The sequence below is a fragment of the Theropithecus gelada genome, chromosome 1, assembly GCF_003255815.1.
Source record: "Theropithecus gelada isolate Dixy chromosome 1, Tgel_1.0, whole genome shotgun sequence".
NCBI classification, from domain to species: domain Eukaryota; kingdom Metazoa; phylum Chordata; class Mammalia; order Primates; family Cercopithecidae; genus Theropithecus; species Theropithecus gelada.
Genome location: NC_037668.1, coordinates 192,306,190 through 192,328,226, shown reverse-complemented (window position 1 = coordinate 192,328,226; position 22,037 = coordinate 192,306,190). Strand labels below are relative to the sequence as shown.

The 22,037-nt window shown below is 39.9% G+C and overlaps 1 protein-coding gene and 1 pseudogene across 2 annotated transcripts in view; both read left to right on the top strand.

Moving 5' to 3' along the window:
* The first annotated feature begins 438 nt into the window (after positions 1 to 438).
* The window catches only part of KLHL20 (kelch like family member 20), a 67,569-nt gene continuing 45,970 nt past the window's right edge, over positions 439 to 22,037 (top strand). Inside the window, exons 1-3 of one of the 2 annotated variants that reach the window (XM_025355617.1) lie at positions 439 to 605; positions 1,546 to 1,609; positions 12,841 to 13,414. In XM_025355617.1, the coding sequence (XP_025211402.1) occupies positions 1,587 to 1,609; positions 12,841 to 13,414 (597 nt within the window). In that variant the 5' untranslated portion in view covers positions 439 to 605; positions 1,546 to 1,586. Of the gene's footprint in view, positions 1,201 to 1,545; positions 1,610 to 12,840; positions 13,415 to 22,037 lie in introns of both variants that reach the window. The other variant, XM_025355608.1, reaches the window with a different exon arrangement.
* On the top strand, positions 20,811 to 21,066 carry LOC112605769 (annotated as a pseudogene).

The following is a 22,037-nucleotide window of genomic DNA, read 5'->3' as shown; positions in this document are numbered from 1 at the left end:
TTGAAAGTTCGACTGTGGGAAATCTGGAGAGTAAAGGCTATCTCTGATCTGTCTATGTAACTTCTGCACCTTGCACATAGTAGAGGCCCGACAGATACACGCCAACCCATGTGTGCATGCAATAATCCAATCCACAATTAGGAACATTGTGCCAAAAGGAGACCCACCAACTAAAAAGAGATAAAAATTCTTAGCTTTCTGTGACTACCCTTTGACTGCTGCCTTTGCTGACGAAAACAAAGAAGAGGAGGCTTCAGTATTCAAACACTGCCAGTTCCGTAGTGAACTCTAAAAATGGTTACTCTTGGGAGACAAACAACCCCCACGAGGATAAACACCTTTTGAGGTTACCCGAATGCCCCAGCAAAGGGCACGACTACTTCCGGAGCCGCACCGGAACCCCTTGGCGGAGTATGTGGCTTCCTGCGGGAACGATTTAAGAATAGGACTACTTCCTGCTTCTGGACATGGGCGGGTGAAGGGAAAGGAAATAGCTTTAAGAGCGGCATCCTGCCTGAGCTAGCAGCGGTGGAGGAGGAGGCAGAGAGGAGTGGAGGGCGGAGTAGACGGAGGAGGCTGCGGCAGAGAAGAAAGTGTCAGAGCCGGTAAGTGAGCCAGCCGCCTTAGAGCAGGGGACAGCGGACAGCGCCCCAGGGCTCGCTTCGCAAATATGTGGTGCCAAGTTGCTGAGCTGCCCCATGGGGTCAGTCAGGGTTGTGCTTCGTCGGTCGCCTGTCTGTCGGCGCCGAGAAGAGACTGTTGCGGCGCTGGGGCCGGGCCTCGCGGAGCGCCAGAGTGCGCTCTCGCTGGCTGACAGCCTATCTCGGAAGCCAGAGGAGGCCCTGGGCTGTGTCCTGCTTGGTAGTGCTGGGGTTCCGCACCCTGGACAGCTTCCCCAGACAGTGTTTGGAATTCAGGGAAGGAAGAAAGTACTGTGCGCCCCCATTTAACCCTCGGGACCTGGCGAAATCCTGCTACGTGGGTAGTGAACATTGTTTCGGGAACTGAAGGAAATGCATGTAAAGAGTGTTAGTCTGGAGCCATACTTTCCCTGCCCTGTTCAAGCTCCCTGGGCTGTCGGAAGCGGAGTTGTTTGTAAAGGCAAATGCCGACGCCTCCTCCTCCTCCTGTCACTTCGGGACAAGTTAACAACCTTCAGATTCGTTGTTAAAGCAGCGTGTTCTCTATGTGATCTATCAGGTTAGTACTGCTGTGGGTATCTGGTGATTGCTCTGTAAATATACTTATTGGCGAGATCACAGTTAAATATCTCCAAGCACTTTTTGAAGAGGAACAAGACTGACCTAACAGTCGGGACTATTTAGCATACTTTACCTCCCCTTTAGTTTAATCGTTTTAGCATGCAGAGTAAGGATGGTAATCTTAAATGTACTAGGTTAAGTTATTGTGCATCTGCAAAAGGCCTGTGATATAGAATATGAAACTCTTGATAACTGACGAAATGAGTGAAATGATTAGATAAAGATTGTTACTGTAAAGATCAGAAATAGCTTTTATTAAGTTCCTGCTTTTCTGTTGTCTTAGGTTCGGCTTTAGAGTGTGGTGAAGGGTACTTTTCATGGTGCATGGAAGGAAAGCCAATGCGCAGGTAGGCATTCAGGAAGAAAACCTTTGGTTTCACTGATTAAAATTCAGCATGTAATAATTAAAATTTTTAAAAAAGAGTTTCAATCTTACTAAATTCTGCTTGGAACTAATGAGTCTTGTTCTACAATAAATCAAAAGTAATATTAAGAATTAATCGCTTTTTAATAGAATAAAATACAGAAGTTAAATTTCTGAAAAGTGCCGTGGATTGTATGTAAACACTTAATTTTCCTTTTTCATGTTTTTTTTTTTAAAGGAAATAATCATTAAGTTCATTATGATACTATGTGGATTTATTATCTTCAATTCCCTATAAAATGTAGAGGATTCTGTTCCCATGTAAGAATCATAATTATTTACAATACACTGTACTGCATGCCTAATTATGGTTTTGGTTGTTTCCTTGATGTTCAATAATACATGTGTTCTGTTAATTAAAATAGCTGCATTGCAGGGAAGATTGTATAAGGACTAAAATAGGTTTTAGACATAATAACTTAGTCCATAGAAAAATAGAACAATATCTGGGAAAATACAATTAAATAGGCCCTCCCAACCCTAGAATTTAATAATGCTTTTTCTCATTCTGTTCTAACAAATGAGACTAGAACCTTTATTGATACAAAATCAGCCCAGTTCTATTTCTTTGGTTTTTACATTTGTTTTCTATTTATTGAACTCTATTTAATCATTTGTTATTTAACATCAACGGTAAACAACTTTTGCAGTTCTTTTAAGAGAAGAAACATTTTATAATGGGAATATGACTTATAACTCAGAACTTGGAGCAAGAACCAGAATGTATATCTTTTTCCAAATCTTTTATTGATTTATCAATTGACCTTGAGCTGTTCACCTTCTCTGTACCCCAGCTTACTTCTTTAATGTATCTAATCAGGATATTGGGGATTAATGGATATTTGCAAATGCTTTAAATGTGGGAATGTTTTTGGTTTATCAGTAGTCTATATAAAATACTTACTTAATCACTCATGCCTGCTCCTTTTTTTCCAGATGAAAAGATGTTATCAAGGTGAAAAATACTATTATCTTATTTATATTTTATTCTGTGGCAGGAATAATATTTTACCACAATGTACATGAAAAAATTAACAACATATATTAAATGCTTCATCAGTTCATTCTAACTTTATTGCAAAACCCACTGATTGTGTCTCATCTCCAGCTACCATAAAATGTCATGTCTTATGTAATTGCTAAAATAAGAGCTTATTATTTTTTAAAAGAATAGCAGAGCGTGGGAATGTTTTTGGTTTATCAGTAGTCTATATAAAATATTTGCTTAATCACTCATACCTGCTCCTTTTTTCTTGCTTTATTACATAATACTGTCAGCTATTCAAAATCATGTTGGATAATTCTAGTGCCGTTAATTGTTAAGTTACAGCTCCTTCTTCATCACTGTCACTTGGCCAGAGCCTAGCCTACTCACATTGGTCTCTGGTCTTACTTCTGCCTGCTTCCTACTTTCAATCATGGTCATACTTCCCTATCCTTTTCTTGTTGGGCTGTCATTTTTGCTGATTTAACCCAGAAGGCAGTCTCTGTAATGCTGGGTTTATACTCAGCTGCTATTAAAGAAGCTTTGAGAAGTAACTTTTTATATTGAGACTGTTTGAATACATGTTCATTCTGCCTACTAGATTGCGAGCTCTTTTAGTCTCATGTCTTCCTATATTTGCATCACTAGCACCTAATGATTACTGAATAATTGTTTAAATAGGACTGAACAGTTTCTGCAGACTTTGCCCCTCCAAAAAACAAAAAAAAATCTATGAACAAGAAAAGACTGAAAATTATTGTTAAAGGTGTTCTAATTTTTGATTATAAAGTTTTATGAAATCAATTGGCATTTTATTATTAAAGTTTCATTGCATCATTTATGTACCATCATTTGCATACACAGTGCAAAATTTAAAAGATACAATAGGATATTCAGTGAAAAGTTAACTCTCCCATTGCTGACCCCAGTTCCCAGTTCTCTCCAGAGGCAACCACTGTAAGCAGTTTCTTATGCATTCTTTTAGAGGGATTGTAGTTCATACACAAATATATATAAGATGTCTTATCTTTTCATTTTTTTAATTTTTATTTTGTAGAGACAGGGTTTTGCCATGTTGCCCAGGCTGGTCTCAAATTCCTAGGCTCAAGGAATCTGCCTGCCTATGCCTCCCAAAGTGTTGGGATTACAGGCGTGAGCCACCGCACCTGGCCAACATTAGTAGCTTTTAAAAAAAGAAGATGGCTGGGCACAGTGGCTCACGCCTATAATCCCAGTACTTTGGGAGGCTGAGGCAGGCAGATCCCTTGAGCCCAAAAGTTCAAGACCAGACTGGGCAACATGACAAAACCCCATCTCTACAAAAAGGAAACAAAAAAAATTTAGCCAAGTGTTGTGGCAGATCCCTGAAGTTCTAGCTACTCAGGAGGCTGAGGTAAGAGGATCACTTGAGTCTGGGAGGCAGAGGCTGCAGTAAGCCATGATCACACCATTGAACCCCAACCTGGGCAACAGAGCAAGACACTGTCTCAAAAAAAAAAAAAAAGACACAAATGTTGCAGGGCATAGTGGTTCATACTTGTAATCCCAGCTACATAGGAGGCTGAAGCAGGAGGATTACTTGAGCCCAGGAGTTCGAGGCTGTGGTGATCACACCACTGCACTCCTTCCCGGGTAACAGAGAGAGACCCCATCTCTTAAATAAATAAATAAATAAAAATAAGAAAATAAAATGCATTTGAAAAGACACTAATGTCAGCATATCATGCACATTCTTCTGTATCTTTATTCACTTGAAAAATTGTTTTGTAAATTGTAACAAATGCATATAGACTTACCTTATTCCTTTTAATAGTTATGTGGTATTCCATTGTCTATATGCACCTTTGTTTTCCAGTCCCATTTGAGAGAGATTTATTTCAACTGTTTTGCTGTTACAACCAGTTCTGTCTGCAATGAATATCCTTGTAGGTGGTTTTTGCCCAAATGTGTAAGTATAGAATAAGTTCTGGCTGGGCACAGTGGCTCATGTCTGTAATCGAAGCACTTTGGGAGGCCGAGGTGGGCGAATCACAAAGTCAAGAGATCAAGACCATCCTGGCCAACGTGGTGAAACCCCTTCTCTACTAAAAATACAAAAATTAGCTGGGTGTGGTGGCGTGTGCCTCTAGTCCCAGCTACAGTCCCAGTTGGGAGGCTGAGGCAGGAGAATCACTTGAACCCGGCAGGCGGAGGTTGCAGTGAGCCAAAATCACACCACTGCACTCCAGCCTGACGAAAGCATAAGACTCCGTCTCAAAAAAATAGAATAAGTTCTTAGGTTTAGAATTGCCTAAAGAGTATGTACATTTTTTAATTTTGGTGGACATTGACAAATTTTTGCCCTTAGAGTTATACCAATCCATAGTCTTTACTAACAATGTGTTTGTTTCCCAAGGTATTATTTTTTAATCATTCATTTATTTAGAGATACCAAATATTTTGTAATGTAATTTTTCCAAGTTTCCTTGAATATATTAGTAGAAAACTGAGCCTGATTGTAGAAATTGGTTTATTCATATGTCAAACCTTTATATAATACCACTCTATACCTGTATATTGTGTGATACAGATCAAGTGATGAAAACAGATATCATGATACAATATTGGCCTGGTGCAGTGACTCATACCTGTAATCCCAGCACTTTGGGAGATGGAGGAGGCAGGAAGATCACTTGAGCCTAGGTGTTCGAGGCTGCAGTGAGCTATGATTGTACCACTGCACTCCAGCCCAGATGACAGGGCGAGACTTCATCTCTAAAATGTAATTAGTTAATTAACTAACAAACATTAACAGAATTTTAATAGAGATGTAAACTTAGAGGAGGGAACTGCTCTGTGGAGATGAGGAAGCATCACAGAAATGGCAATATTTGAGCTGGATCTTCTAGGAAGAATAAGAATTTACTTCTAAAGAAGGGAGTTAATTAAGGACACCATAAAAGGAAGGAACAACTTGTGCAAAAAAAAAAAGAAAGAAAGAAAAGAGAGAGCACCAAGACCCAGAATTGTCTGACATGCATGGAACAGTGAGTATATGTGGAGTATAGGGTATTTTGGGGAAGAAGGGGAAGTAGAAAATATGGAAATTGAGGCTACAACCATGGGAAAGAATTCAAACTTTAGGTATTTAAGAGCCAATGGACATTATTATATACATCGTTTGTTCTTTGAGCTGATTTCTAGGCACATGGGGGATGGATTGGAAAGAGAGAAGAAATTATGGCAAGGAAATGAATTTAAACTAGTTGTGGTAGTTCAGATGAAAGAAGATGAGAACCTGAAGTAGATCTATGGCAGTGAGGGTTGAGAGAAGAGGATGGAATTGAGAGCTTGTATAATAGTAAAATCAAAAAGATTTGGTGAACATGGAGTGAGAAAAAGGTAGTGTTATAAATGACTCCAAACTTAGGAAACTAGGTGCTGCCATGATAAGATTAAAAAGAAAAATACAGGAAGAGGAACAGGTTTCAGCAAGCCAAGAATAGATTCTGTTTCATATACTTTTAATACTATTGTGTTTGGGAAACAGCCAGGTGGAGGTATCCAGCATGTGATTGGAATATGAGTCGGGGGCAGAAGAGAGATTTGGGCTAGAAATTTTTAAAAAATGTGAGTCATCAGTACTAAGAAGGTTCTTCAAGCTGTAGGCATAAGTGATGGTAGAACAGAAAAGGAGAATGCTGAGGACAGAACTGTAGTGAGTACCAGGGGTGTTTACAGTGGGGCCTAGCAGGAAGACCCCATAAAGTCTCTAAAATGAGTAAGAAGCTTTACATGCTTCGGGTCTTATTTTATTTAACAGTATCTAGAGTTTTTATTGATAGTTTTTTACTCACATTGAAGGATAGCTGAGCTACTCGAGTTTAATTTCAGAAGACGAAATTTCCAATCTCATATCTTTGAAATTTTCAATTTGTTCTAGTCAGTCTAAAGTGTATGCTTAAAAATAGTGGTAAAACATATACTTGCTTGATTTGACTATTCCCTAGTGTGGCATGCACTGTAGGTTAGCTTGCACATCTCTTCCTTTCTTCCACCTACTATAGACACTAGAAAATTAAATACTCTCCTTGATTTCTTAGTTGTCTCTGCATATGGGAAGAGCTGTGTGACACCGTGCTACCAATGAGATGTCAACAGTAGTTGTTGAGGGGTATTCTAGGAAGGCTTTTGCTATCCTGATATAAAGGGAAACTAGCATGCTTGCATGAGGATTTACCCTTCCTGCTCCATCTTGGTCTCGATCACTGGACCAAGGCTCCCAAGGCTTATGCTCATTTTATCCAATAAGCAGTGATGAGATGCCTTGGGACTAAAACATTCACAACCAATTTTCAAATGAAGAGGTTAATAGCTTGGCTTTCTGGTGTGGAATCAAGTATAGAATATAGTGCCTATTGGGACCCCTTCTAGTAAGCAGCACTGGCACTTTGAGATATTTCTGTTTTGAGGGTTTATATACCCAAATCTCTAGCTCTCTCTGTTCAAGTATATTTAGGACTATAAATGAGGATCAGTACAACTGAATCTTTTTTAAGGTCAAGTTGTTAATTTTCAAAGTAAAACAAAATTTTTGAAGTAGGAAAGGTGAAATGTTCATTTAGATAGTGTATTAGTCCATTTTGCATTGCAGTAAAGAAGTACCTGAGACTCGGTAATTTATTTAAAAAAAAAAAAAAGAGGTTTATCTTGGCTTATGGTTCTGCAAGCTATACAAGAAGCACCTGTCACACATGTCACCACACCTGGCTAATTTTTAAATTTTTTTTTAGAGATGGAATCTCATTTTATTGCCCAGGCTGGTCTCAAACTCCTAAGCTCAAACGATCCTCCTGCCTCAACCTCCCAAAGTGCTTGGATTACAGCTGTGAGCCACCATGCCCAGCTAGTTTTTACATTGTTAAATGGTTGAGAAAAAAAGACAAAAGATGAATGATATTTCCTGAAGTGAAAATTATATGGATGGACACCAATGGCTGGGGGCATGGTGGCCTACACCTGTGATCCCAGCACTTTGGGAGGCTGAGGCAGGAGGATCACTTGAGGCCAGGAGTTCTAGACCAGCCTGGGAAACAGAGAGAGACTTTGTCTCTACAAAAAAATTAAAATTTAGCCAGGCGTGGTATTATGCACCTGAGGGCCTAACTACTCAGGAGGCTGAGTTGAGAGGATCGCTTCATCCAGGAGCTTGAGGCTGCAGTGAGCTATGAGCACACCACTGCACTTCATCATCAGTGACAGAGCAACACCTTATTTCTAAAAAAACAAAAAGAAAAAAAGATTCCACTATACTAATGCAGTAATAAGAGCTTTTTTTTCTTTTTTTTTTTGACACGGAGTTTTGCTTTTGTTGCCCAGGCTAGAGTAGTGCAGTGGCGCAATCTGGGTTCACTGCAACCTCTGCCTCCAGGATTCAAACGATTCTCTTGCCTCAGCCTCCCAGGTAGCTGGGATTACAGGCATGTGCCACCATGTCCAGCTAATTTTTGTATTTTTAGTACAGATGGGGCCTCACCAGGTTGGCCAGGCTGGTCTTGAACTTCTGACCTCAGGTGATCCAGACACCTCTGCCTCCCAAAGTGTGGGATTACAGGTGTGAGCCACCGCACCTGGCACTATGGTATATTTAAAGGAAAAACGGAGACATTAGCTTAGTTTACCCACATTGTACTTAGGTGAAATAAAAAATTGTTCATATCTCAGTTCAACAGTAGCATCTTTATGTACATAACTAAGGTTGTGACAGTAACACTTTACTTTCAGCATTCAGTGTCAGTATTCCAGGAATTTTTGAGTTGGTCTTTTGTCTTTGTTACTTTTTTAAAAAAGAAGCTTGATTTTACCACTGTTAATCATGTGATTCTTTCAGCAGCTACTATGTACAAGGCACCATTTTAGCTCTGTGGTTAAAAGCATTCTTGATTGTTTATGTGGATGATAAAAATTATTCTTTAACGGCTCAGCTTTATGTTTTAGTCTTTAAAATTGCCAAGCACAAACAGTGATGTTTTTACCAGATGTATAAGTATTTTGGAAAAATTGCTTCTTGTTGAAGAAAAGAAGAACCATGTTTTTTGTTTTCGTGTTATATCTTTGCAATGCACAAGCAATTTCTTCTTCCTAGAAAGTCCTTATGGATTTTTCTGTCCTTCTCAGGAGACTCCTTTTACACCTTTGTGTTTTATTATACTGTAGTTCCTGTCCGTGCTACAGCTTTGGAAGTCGAAGACTGATAGGGATACTATCCTTTGCAGGCTAGATATTAGACTCTCTCAGTAGTGGTAGATGACTAGTATCTGAGAGAGACTCACATGAGGCTGACCTAGAACTCAGTGATCAGAATGCTTGAGTCATCCGCCTTTTAAGTAGCATGGTACTTTTGGAAGAATTTTCCATCAGAGGACTGCTTAATAAGAATCAGAAACAGAAATATACCGATCTGGAGCATGGATGTGAGACACTTCCCTTAAGCTCTGGGAAAACCCAGTGTAATATTCCTACTTCACAACAAAAGACACACCCTTGTGGTAACCTGATAGACGACACCTGTCAGATCTGGAATCTTTCTGAATGATGTTAAACAAATACTTCATAGATTTTGCCTTTCTGAATGACTTTTAAGCTTTATTTAGGTATAATTGATATACAAAAAATTGTACATATTTTATGTATGCATTTTGATGAGTTTGGGCATATGTGTACACCCATGATATCATCACAATCGAGGTCCTAAACATATATATCACCTCCAAAAATTCTTTTATATATATATATATAAACATACACATACATTATATATATGTTTTTGGGTTTTTTTGTTTTTTTTTTCTTTTCTAGAGATGGGGCCTCACTATGTTGCCCAGGCATGTCTCAAACTCCTGGGTTTAAGGGATCCCCCCACCTCAACCTCCCAAAGTGCTGGGATTACAGGCATGAGCCACTAGGCTCAGCCTAGCTCCAAAAATTGTTACGTTTGAACCACATCTTTTGTCCTGGTTGCCCTCTTACTGGTTATTCATGTATCTCCTCCTCTAGAGATTGCTTCTTTATATTACTTTGAATTTCCCACAGTCTATAGCAAAATACTTTGTACATTAAAAGCAATTCGTATTTGTTAAAAGAATAGTTATTTTAATTAAGGGTCATAGATTGTCTTTTCTCTGCATGTTTATGTAATGTGATGATTAAAAAAATCCAAATATCTTATTTCTAATTATTTGTCAGTAATTTGTGACTTTTACCTAGTAATTTCACACCTGAATTTCCACATATGAAATATGAATATAAGATACAAATTTTCAAGCCAGGCACGGTGACTCACACCCGTAGTCCCAGCTACTTGGGGGGCTGAGGTGGGAGGATCACTTGAGCCTGGGAGGTCGAGGCAGCAGTGAACCATGATCAAACCACTGTATTCCAGCCTGGGTGATAAAGCAAGACCCTGTTGCAAAGAAAAGATACAAATTTGTATCTTATGTATTATCTGGAATGACTTTAAAGATAATGAAAGTATTTTAAGTATTTTATCAATACTTAAAAGTAATTCTGAAAATTTCTTAGACCATCCAGTTAATTTTAGTTAGAAAAGGGATAACGTAAGTTCACTTTGTTATGCTTATTCCCTTAAATATGAAATGCATTTTATAGGCTTCTTTTACCAAATTATTTGACTCTTCTTGATATTTCACTGATGAAATTTTTCATGATGACTGAATCTAAAAAAAAAAGTCTGTATTTGGTGTAGTTTCTTGGGCTTTTAAAAATAGTTGTACAGAAATTTGGATAATCCATGAGAAAAAACAAAACCAAACCTTATTTTGAATTGCTAAATCATCCTAGAAACTCTTTCCTCTCCTCTTCCCAGTACTCACATGAATTACAGTTATTAAATATTCACAGTACCTCAGGAGATGCGTGGTTTACCCTAAAGCATCCAGAGACTGAGAGCTTCATGATTTTGAGTAAGTCACGTAACCAAACTAGTTTCTTCATCTGTAAAAGGAGGGCATTATGCTAGATGATCCGATGGTCCATTCCATTCCATATCTAGATCTCCACACAAGCAAGAAGGGGCAGTTTTCATATTTGAAGACTTGTGAAGAACACCAACTTGTAAGATTTATAGACACATACATATATACAGGCAGTGTTCATCAAATTTGAGCAATTTACAGATACTCCACCACCTTTTTGTCCAGAACCCATTTTAAAGGAAAATAATTATTGCAGCTTCTAAAAAATATGTCCTTTAACACAAGTTTAGGCAACACATACCTAAATGTACAGGAAATGCCCAACTTATAGACTTCTACAGTTTATGTATACTAGCTCGAGCCATCATGCTTCTCTAAAGTTTTTGTTTAAAAACCAAAAACAGCCAGGCGCAGTGGCTCATGCCTGTAATCCTAGCACTTTGGGAGGCTGAGGCAGGTGGATCACGAAGTCAGGAGATCGAGACCATCCTGGCTAACACGGTGAAACCCCGTATCTACTAAAAATACAAAAAATTAGCCAGGCGTGGTGGCACGCACCTGTAGTCCCAGGTACTTGGGAGGCTGAGGCGGGAGAATCGCTTGAACCGGGTAGGCGGAAGTTGCAATGAGCCGAGATTGTGCCACTGCACTCCAGCCTTCGCGACAGAGCCAGACTCCGTCTCAAAAAAAAACAAAAAAACCAACCCAGCATGGTGGCATGTGCCTTTAATCCCAGCTACTCAGGAGGATTGCTTGAGCCTAGGAGTTCAGGACCAGCATGGGCAACATAGTGAGACCCTCATCTCAAAATTTTTTAAAAAATTAATAAATATAAAAACCAAGCAACAACAAATTGTAGAATAATCTGAAAAAGAGAGAGATTCTTTTCCTTCTCCCTTCTTGTACCTATTGTTCCTTGTGTCTTGGGACTTCAAAACTCAGGGCAGTGGCATTTAAACTTTTTTGATATAACCTGCAGTTTACAAAGGGAACCAGTGATGCATATCTATATGAATTTGTGTGTGTACATACACACAGTTGAACATACTTAATGAAATGTATGCTGTTACTTTCTATTTCATTTTTTAATGCTTCTTATGATGCACTGAATTTTACAACTAAACCTAGTCCCCATTTACAGCACGCTTACCATAGAAAAATACAAACCTCCAAATAAATAAACTTTTAGAATCAACTTTTAAATACTACTTACTTATAAATTGAAGAATGTCTGTTTATGAACTTATTCATTTATTTTATAATCATACCGAAACCTCAGTGATTCAGACCAATTTGACAGCAGTTTGACATATGTAGTACTTTTAATTGAGGCTTATCATATTTAATATCTCTAATAGGAAATTAGACCCAAATTAGTCTAACAAAATCGACCTGGAGGCTCTTTGGAGTCCTGCTAAATCATCATTTAGCTTGCCATTTTCTTTACTATTTTAATATCAATAAACTTTGAGGAAAAGATTCTATGTAAAGATAAATTTCAATCCAGCCTTTTTTTTTTTTTTTTTTTTTTTTTTTGAGACAGGGTCTCTCTCTGTCACCCAGACTGGAGTGCGGTGATGCAATCTCGGCTTACTGCAGCCTCTGCCTCCAGGGTTCAAGTGATTCTTGTGCTCCAGCCACCCAAGCAGCTGGGATTACAGGCATGTGCCACCACACATGGCTAATTTTTCTGTAATTTTAGTAGAGACAGGATTTTGCCACATTCACCAGGCTGGTTTCAAACTCCTGGCCTCAAGTGATCAGCTTACCTTGGTCTCCCAGGGGTTACAGACATGAGCCACCACACCTGGCTGTCAATCCAAACTTTTTAGATTGTCTTTAATTCAAAATTGAACTATTAATTGAAGCATGTTAACTTGGGCTTAATTTTTAAAATGGATAAGCATAACCACCTTATCTAAAAGTTTTATTACCATAGTAGCTGGAATTTAAATGGTTTATGTAGACCAGGCATGTTGGCTTATGGGAGGTGGAGGCAACAGGATCACTTGAGCCCAGGAGTTTGAGACCAATCTGGGCAACACTGGGAGACATCATCTCTACAAAAAAATAAAAAAAAAAAAAAATCACCAAGCTAATTACGTTTCCTTATCACTTGAATTACAAACATTTAAGGGGAGAAAAGAGTTTATAATAATACTGCCATCTTCTTTCTCTCCCCCATCATTCCTATAGGTGTACCAACATTCGACCAGGAGAGACTGGAATGGATGTAACAAGCCGCTGCACCCTTGGAGACCCCAACAAACTACCAGAAGGGGTTCCCCAACCTGCCCGCATGCCCTATATCTCAGACAAGCACCCTCGACAAACCTTGGAAGTGATTAACCTTCTGAGAAAGCACCGGGAGCTATGTGATGTGGTGCTAGTTGTGGGCGCCAAGAAGATATATGCCCATCGAGTCATTTTGTCAGCCTGTAGTCCCTACTTCCGAGCTATGTTTACAGGAGAATTGGCAGAGAGCCGTCAGACAGAAGTAGTGATCCGCGACATCGACGAGAGGGCTATGGAATTACTGATTGACTTTGCATATACCTCCCAGATAACAGTAGAAGAGGGCAATGTTCAGACTCTTCTGCCAGCTGCTTGCCTCCTCCAGCTGGCAGAAATACAGGAAGCCTGCTGTGAATTCTTAAAGAGACAATTAGATCCTTCTAACTGCCTGGGCATTCGGGCTTTTGCTGACACACATTCATGTCGTGAGTTGCTAAGGATAGCAGACAAGTTCACCCAACATAACTTTCAAGAGGTGAGTTGCACTTGGTGTTCCAATGCACTTATGACCTATTTGTCAGAGAGCAATATAGGTTCACATTCTGTTAAATTGCCTGGGTATTTCCTGCTGATTCTAACTCATAATAGCAAAGAAATAAGTTATTATAAATCCTAAACCTAGCTTTTATTTTAGAGGCCAATTTTGTGTTCTACCAGCAAAAGTTAAGATTTAGGGATTGATTCTCCGTAACTGTACTCATAAAAGTATAAGCAAAAAAAAAAGAAAGGAAAAAAAAGAAGATTTAAAAAAAAAAGATTATAAGCCAAAATAGAGTTTAATTCCTAAGAGGATCTATGCCTGATAGGATACCTGGTATCATCATTTATATAAGATATTTCCTTCCTGATTATGTGGATGATTCAGAATAAATTATAGATTATAGCTTATTTGGTAAACTAATAATCTGAAAAGATGAGTTTAGATGTTATCAAAAGACTTTTCATTAAACCTGCTATCTTTCCCTTATTTATTTAACAAATAATTGTAAGGCTACTATGTTTCAGCCACTGTGCTTGGGAACATAGGCTACAATAGTGAACTAGAAATCTAGAGTCTCTGTATTCATGGAGTTTATAATCTAGCAGGGAAGATAATCATTAAACGCTTAATTATACAAATAATTAACTACAGTTAATGGGTGTTACAAAGCAGCAGCCCTGGATGATTTAAGAGTGTATTACAGAGAAATTTAACTTTGGTTCTGGAACAACTTGTGCAAAATCCTGAGACGTTAAAAAGCATCACTAGTTTGAAGACCTAAAAAAAAAAACCAGTGAGACCCAGAGACCAAGGGGGTTAGAGGATGTTACATAGTGATTACACAGAAGAGGGCTAAATAACACTGAGGTTCATAGACTACATTAAGAATTTGAGATTGGCCTGGCACAATGGCACATGCCTGTAATCCCAGCACTTTGGGAGGCTGAGGCGGGCAGATTGCATGAGCTCAGGAGTTCAAGACTAGCCTGGGCAACATGGCGAAACCCTATCTCTACAAAAAATACAAAAATTAGTCGGGCATGGTGGCGTGCGCCCCTAGTCCCAGCTACTTAGAGGCTGGGGTGGGAGGATGGCTTAAGCCCAGGAGGTAGAGGTTGCAGTGAGCCAAGATCGTGCCACTGCACTCCAGCCTGGGTGAGAGAGCCAGACGCTATCTCAAAAAAAAAAAAAAAAAAGAATTTGAGATTGATCCTAAGAGTGCTAGAAAACCATTAAAGGGTTTTAAGCAAAGGAAAAACATTGTCTGTTTTACAACTTTTTTAAAAATCGTATTTTTATTTATTTTGCAGTAAAGTGATCAGCTCAGGACCATACTTTTTTTTCCCCCAATCATTTTTTGGAGAACAGGTGGTGTTTGATTATATGAATAAGTTCTTCAGTGGTGATTTCTGAGATTTTGGTGCACCCACCACCGGAGCAGTGTACACTATACCCAGTGTGTAGTCTTTTATCCCTCACACACCTCCCATGCTTCCCCCTGAATCCCCAAAGTCCATCGTGTCATTCTTATGACTTTGCATCCTCATAGCTTAGCTCCCACTTATAAGGGAGAACATAGGATTTTTAGTTTTCCATTCCTGAGTTACATCACTTAGAATAAAGGTCTCCAGCCAACTCCATCCAGATTGCTGCAAATGCCATTATATCTTTGTTTTTTCTTTTCCTTTTTTTTTTTTGAGACAGAATCTCACTGTTGCCCAGGATGGAGTGCAGCAGGGCTCAGTCTCAGCTCCCTGCAACTTCTGCCTCCTGGGTTCAAGTGATTCTCCTGCCTCAGCCTCCCAAGTAGCTGGGACTATACATACACACCACCATGTCCAGCTAATTTTTGTATTTTTATTAGAGATGGAGTTTCACCATGTTGGCCAAGCTGGTCTCAAATTCCTGGCCTCAAATGATCTGCTTGCCTCAGACTCCCAAAGTACTGGGATTACAGGTGTGAGTCACCGTTCCTGACCAATATATCGTTCCTTTTTATGGCTGAGTAGTATTCTGTGGTATATGTACATATCACATTTTCTTTATCTACTCATTGATTGATGGGCATTTGGGCTGGTTCCATATTTTTGCAGTTGCGAATTGTGCTGCTATAAACATGCGTATACAAGTGTCTTTTTCATATAATGACTTCTTTTCCTCTGGGCAGGTAACCAGTAGTGGGATTGCTGGATAAAATGGTAGATATACTTTTAGTTCTTTAAGGAATCTCCATACTGTTTTCCATAGTGGTTGTACTAGTTCACATTCCAACTAGCAATATAAAAGTGTTCCCTTTTCACCACATCCATGCCAACATCTTTTTTTTTTTTTTTTTTTTTTTAATTTTGAGACAGAGTCTCACTGTGTTGCCCAGGCTGGAGTGCAGTGGCATGATCTCGGCTCACTGCAACCTCCGCCTCCCAGGTTCAAGCGATTCTCCCACTTCAGCCTCCTGAGTAGCTGGGATGACAGGCATTTGCCACCACACCAAGCTAATTTTCGTATTTTTAGTAGAGATGGGGTTTCAAAATGTTGGCCAGGCTGGTCTCAAACTCCTGACCTTAGGTGATCCACCCACCTTGGCCTCCTAAAGTGCTGGGATTACAGGCGTGAGCCACCGTACCTGGCCCATTTTTTAATTTTTAAAATTATGGCCGGCCGGGCGCGGTGGCTCACGCCTGTAATCCCAGCACTTTGGGAGGCCGAGACGGGTGGATCACAAGGTCAGGAGATCGAGACCATCCTGGCTAACCCCGTGAAACCCCGTCTCTACTAAAAAATACAAAAAACTAGCCGGGCGAGGTGGTGGGCGCCTGCAGTCCCAGCTACTCGGGAGGCTGAGGCAGGAGAATGGCATAAACCTGGGAGGCGGAGCTTGCAGTGAGCTGAGATCCGGCCACTGCACTCCAGCCTGGGTGACAGAGCGAGATTCCGTCTCAAAAAAAAAAAAAAAAAAAATTATGGCCATTCTTGCAGGAGTAAAGTGGTATCACATTGTGACTTTGATTTGCTGATCATTAGTGATGTTGAGCAGTTTTTCATACGTTTGTTGGCCATTTGTATATCTTCTTTTGAGAATTGTCTATTGGTCTTTAGCCCACTTTTTGATGGAATTGTTTTTTTTTCTTGGTGATTTGTTTGAATTCCTTGTAGATTCTGTATATTAGCCTGTTGTTGGATCCGTAGTTTGCAAACATTCTCTCCCACTTCGTGGGTTATCTGTTTACTCTGCTGATTATTTCTTTTGCTGTGCAGAAGCTTTTTAGTTTAAGTTCCATCTATTTATCTTTGTTTTTGTTGCATTTGCTTTTGGTTCTTGATCATGAACTCATTGCCTACACCAATGTCTAGAAGGGTTTTTTCCAATGTTGTCTTCTAGAATTTTTATGGTTTCATGTCTTAGATTTAAGTCTTTGATCCATCTTGAGTTGATCTATGTATAAGGTGAGAGATGAAGATTCAGTTTCATTCTTCTACACGTGGCTTGCCAATTATCCCAGTACCATTTGCTGAATAGGATGTCCTTTCCCCACATTATGTTTTTGTTTGCTTTGTCAAAGATCAGTTGGCTTTAACTATTTGGCTTTATTTCTGGGTCCTCTATTCTTTCTGTTGGTCTGTGTACCTATTTTTATACCAGTACCATGCTGTTTTGGTGACTATAGCCTTGTAAAATAGTTTGAAGTCAGGTTATGTGATGCCTCCAGATTTGCGTAGCCTTCCTTTGGGTATGTGGGCTCATTTTTGGTTCCATATGAATTTTAGGATTGTTTTTTCTATGTCTGTGAAGAATGATGGTGGTATTTTGATGGGAATTGCATTGAATTTATAGATTCTCCTGGCAGTATAGTCATTTTCACAATATTGATTCTACCCATTTGTGAGCATGTGATGTGTTTCCATTTGTTTGTGTCACCTATGATTTCTTTCAGCAGTGTTTTTGTAGAGACTTTCACTTCTGTAGTGAGATATATTCCTCAGTGTTTTATCTTTTTTTTTTTTTTTTTTTTTGCAGTTACTATAAAAGGGGTTGGGTTCTTGATTTGATTCTCAGCTTGGTCGCTCTTCGTGTATAGCAGTGCTACTGGTTTGTGTACATTAATTTTGTACCCTGAAACTTTACTGAATTCATTTACCAGTTATAGGAGCTTTTTGGATGAGTCTTTAGGGTTTTCTAGGTATACAATCATATCGTTGGCAAACAGCGACAGTTTGACTTTCTCTTTAATGATCTGGATGCCCTTTATTTCATTTGTTTGTTTGTTCTAAGAGATGGGGTCTTGCTCTGTCCCCTAGGCTGGAGTGTTTTGGTGCAAACACAGCTCACTACAGCTTTGACCTCCTAGGCACAAGCGATCCTCCCGCCTCAGCCCCCTACATAGTTGGAACTACAGGTGAACACCATCATGCCCGGCTAATTTTTGTATTTTTTTGTAGAGACAGGGTTTTGCCATGTTGCCCAGGCTGCTCCCAAACTCCTGAGCTCAGGCAATCCACCTGCTTCGGCGTCCCAAAGTGTTGGGAGTACAGGCGTGAGCTGCTGCACCGGGTCCTGGATGCCCTTTATTTCTTTCTCTTGTGTGATTGCTTTGGCTAGGACTTAAAGTACTATGTTGAATAGAAGTGGTGAAAGTGTGCATCTTTGTTTTGTTCCAGTTCTCAGGGGGATGCTTTCAACTTTTCCTGTTCAGTATAATATTGGCTGCAGGTTTTTCATAGATGGTTTCTATTACCTTAAGGTATATCCCTTCTATGCCGATTTTCCTGAGGGTTTTAATCATAAATGATGCTAGATTTTGTCAAATGCTTTTTCTGTATCTATTGAGATGATCATATGATTTTTGTTTTTAATTCTGTTTATGTGGTATATCACAGTTATTGACCTGCATATGTTAAACTATCCCTTCATCCCTGGTATGAAACCCACTTGATGATGCTGGATTATCTTTTTTGATATGCTGTTGGATTCAGTTAGCTATTTTTTTGTTGAGGATTTTTGCATCTATGTTCATCAGGGATATTGGTCTGTAGTTTTCTTTGTTATGTTCTTTCCTGGTTTCGGTATTAGGGTGATACTGGCTTCATAGAATGATTTAGGGAGGATTCCCTCTTTCTCTGTCTTTTGGAATAGTGTCCGTAGGATTGGGACCAATTCTTTTTTTTTTGGAGACAGAGTCTCGCTCTGTCACCCAGGCTGGAGTACAGTAGCACGATCTCAGCTCACTGCAACCTCCACCTCCTGGGTTCAGGCGATTCTCCTGCCTTAGTCTCCTGAGTATCCGGAACTACAGGTACCCACCACCACACCCAGCTAATTTTTTGTATTTTAGTGGAGACGGGGTTTCACCATTTTGCCCAGACTGGTCTCAAACTCCTGAGCTCAGGCAATCCGCCACCTCAGCCTCCCAAAGTGCTGGGATTACAGGCATGAACCATCGCGCCTGGCCCAATTCTTCTTTAAATGTCTGATAGAATTCAACTGTGAATCCATCTGGTCCTGGACTTTTTTTGTTGGCAATTTTTTTAATTGTCATTTCAATCTCACTGTTGTTATTGCTCTGTTCAGGGTTTCTGTTTCTTCCTCGTTTAACTTAGGAGGGCTGTATATTTTCAGGACCTTATTAATCTCCTCTAGGTTTTCTAGTTTGTGCACATATCGGTTGTAATGTCTCCCTTTTTTTCTCTATCTTTTTGATATGGGGTTTCACACTTGTCGCCCAGGCTGGAGTGCAGTGGCACAGTCTCGGCTCACAGCAACCTCCACCTCCCGGGTTCAAACAATTCTTCTGCCTCAGCCTCCCGAGTAGCTGGGATTACAGGCACCTGCCACCACGCCCAGCTAATTTTTTTATTTTTAGTAGAGACAGGGTTTCGCCATGTTGGGCAGGCTGGTCTCAAACTCCTGACCTCAGGTGATCTGCCCACCTTGGCCTCCCAAAATGTTAGGATTACAGGTGTGAGCCACCGCGCCAGGCCCCATTTTGTTTCTAATTGAGCTTATTTGGATCTTCTCTCTCTTCTCGGTTAATCTTGATAATGGTTTATGCATTTTGTATATCTTTTCAAAGAACCGGCTCTTTCATTTCTCTTTTGTACTGGTTTTTCTGTTTCAATTTCATTTAGTTCTGCTTTGATCTTTATCATTTCTTTTCTTCTGCTGGGTTTGAGTTTGTTCTTGTTTATCTAGTTCCTTGAGGTTTGACCTTAGATTGTCTATTTGTACTCTCTCAGAATTTTGATGTAGGCATTTAATGCTGTGAACTTTCCTCTTAGCACCACTTTTGCTGTATCCCACAGGTTTTGATAAGTTGTATCACTATTATTGTCAGTTTACAGAATTTTTAAATTTTCATCTTGATTTCATTGTTGACCCACAGATCAATCAGGAGCAGATTATGTAATTTCCATGTATTTACATGGTTTTGAGATTCCTTCTGGAGTTGATTTCTCCCTGCTGAGAAGGCAGGCAGGGCTTTCAGGCCTTGCCCCTCCCTGCCTGCCATGGCTTCAGCTTCCATGTTGTATCTGCACTTCTCGTTTGCTCCCCCACCCAGGATTCTGCCCAGGAAAATTTGCACTCAGTCAAAATTATTACACAGTTTACCTGGAAGTCTCCTTTCTGTGGCCCTTCCCCAGTTCCACTGGCTGTTCTCCCCAAGGACCCTTGTGAGATAAAGTCAGAAATGGCTTCCCTGGGGACCAGGACTGCCTACAGGGCTCTTCCTACTGCTGCTTTTACTTTCATATGTCACTAAATTCATTTCAGTTCTAGGTAAGATTAAATCCTTCTCCCATAATCTGAATTTTCAGGTTCTCCAGTGAGGATGTGTGTTTGGAGGTGGGCTTTGCCCCTCTCATACTTTGGGCACTCACAGTTTTTTGGCTCAGATTTTGCAGCTGCAAGCCACTTCTGTCAAAGGATCTGTGAATTCTTTTCAGTTTTCCTGGTGTGTTCCTCTGGTGGTTCTTGGAGTAAAAGTTCACAATGTGAATCTCCACACACTGTTCTGTCTGTCCAATTGGAAGGTGCAAGTTAGTCCTGCCTCCTATCTGCCATTTTTTACATATTTTCTATTTTGTGCTTTAATACCACCCTCTGTCCACCAGGATAACCTCCAATGGATCAAACATTTAAACATACAAAATAAAACCATGAAAATATTACAAGATGACATGGAGCAATTTCTTTACAATCTTGAAGTGAAAAAGGTCTTTCTAATTGACTAACCCAGAAAAGACAGAAGAGGAAATTGATAGATTTGACTACATAAAATTCAAAATTTTCTTCATGGTAAAACAAAGCAAAACAACAATTACAAGACGAAAGTCAAAGGCAAGCTGGGGAAAAATATTTGTAAATCGTCCTTTCTGGTGGTGGTGACCTTCCCACGAGAACATGCCTCTTACAAAGGTTCTCCTTCATCCCTCTCCGGAAGAGGAGAAGAGGAAACACAAGAAGAAACGCCTGGTGCAGAGCCCCAGTTCCTACTTCATGGATGTGAAATGCCCAGGATGCTATAAAATCACCATGGTCTTTAGCCATGCACAAACCGTAGTTTTGTGTGTTGGCTGCTCCACTGTCCTTTGCCAGCCTACAGGAGGAAAGGCTTACAGAAGGATGTTCCTTCATATGAAAGCAGCACTAAAAGCACTCTGAACCATGATGAGTGGGAAACCATCTCAATAAACACATGTTGGATTAAACAACAATTGTAACTTGTATCATGGACGACGTTAATCTCCTTATGTCAAGAGTTCCTGTTGGTCGATAACACAAACTGATGACCTAACAGAAAAATGGGCCATAAACAGAAAAGAAATTGAGATTCCCCTTAAACATATGAAATCTGCTTGTTTAAAATAACTAAAACACAAAACTACATGAAAGTAACATTTTTTATCTATCAGATTACAAATATCCAGAAGTTTTATGCACCCTGTTGGCAAGGCTGTGGGGAAATAAGATCATTGCTAGTGTGAGTATAAGTTAGTACAACCCTTTTGAGAGGAACTACAGTGGTATCTGTCAAAGTTACACACTTTTTACACGCACTATTTTGACTCAGCTTCCTACTTCTGGAAATTTGTACTACAGGTGTACTGGAGAATGGAACAGTTTGCCACCATAAACAAGGTCAACAAATCAATACCAATGAGATCACCTGAGAGGGGAGAGAGAAGAAAAAAGCCCTAAAATGTTTCCAATATTGAGGGATAAGTGACTGGCAATGGTAACAGGGAATATTTAGAGAGGATAGAAGAAAAGAGCAAGCATGGGTTGTGAGATGCAAAGGAAGGGATTATTTTTTTTTTTTTTTTTTTTTTTTTTGAGAGGGAGTCTGGCTCTGTCGCCCGGGCTGGAGTGCAGTGGCCGGATCTCAGCTCACTGCAAGCTCCGCCTCCCGGGTTCACGCCATTCTCCTGCCTCAGCCTCCCGAGTAGCTGGGACTACAGGCACCCACCACCTCGCCCGGCTAGTTTTTTTTTTTTGTATTTTTTTAGTAGAGACGGGGTTTCACCATGTTAGCCAGGATGGTCTCGATCTCCTAACCTCGTGATCCACCCGTCTCGGCCTCCCAAAGTGCTGGGATTACAGGCTTGAGCCACCGCGCCCAGC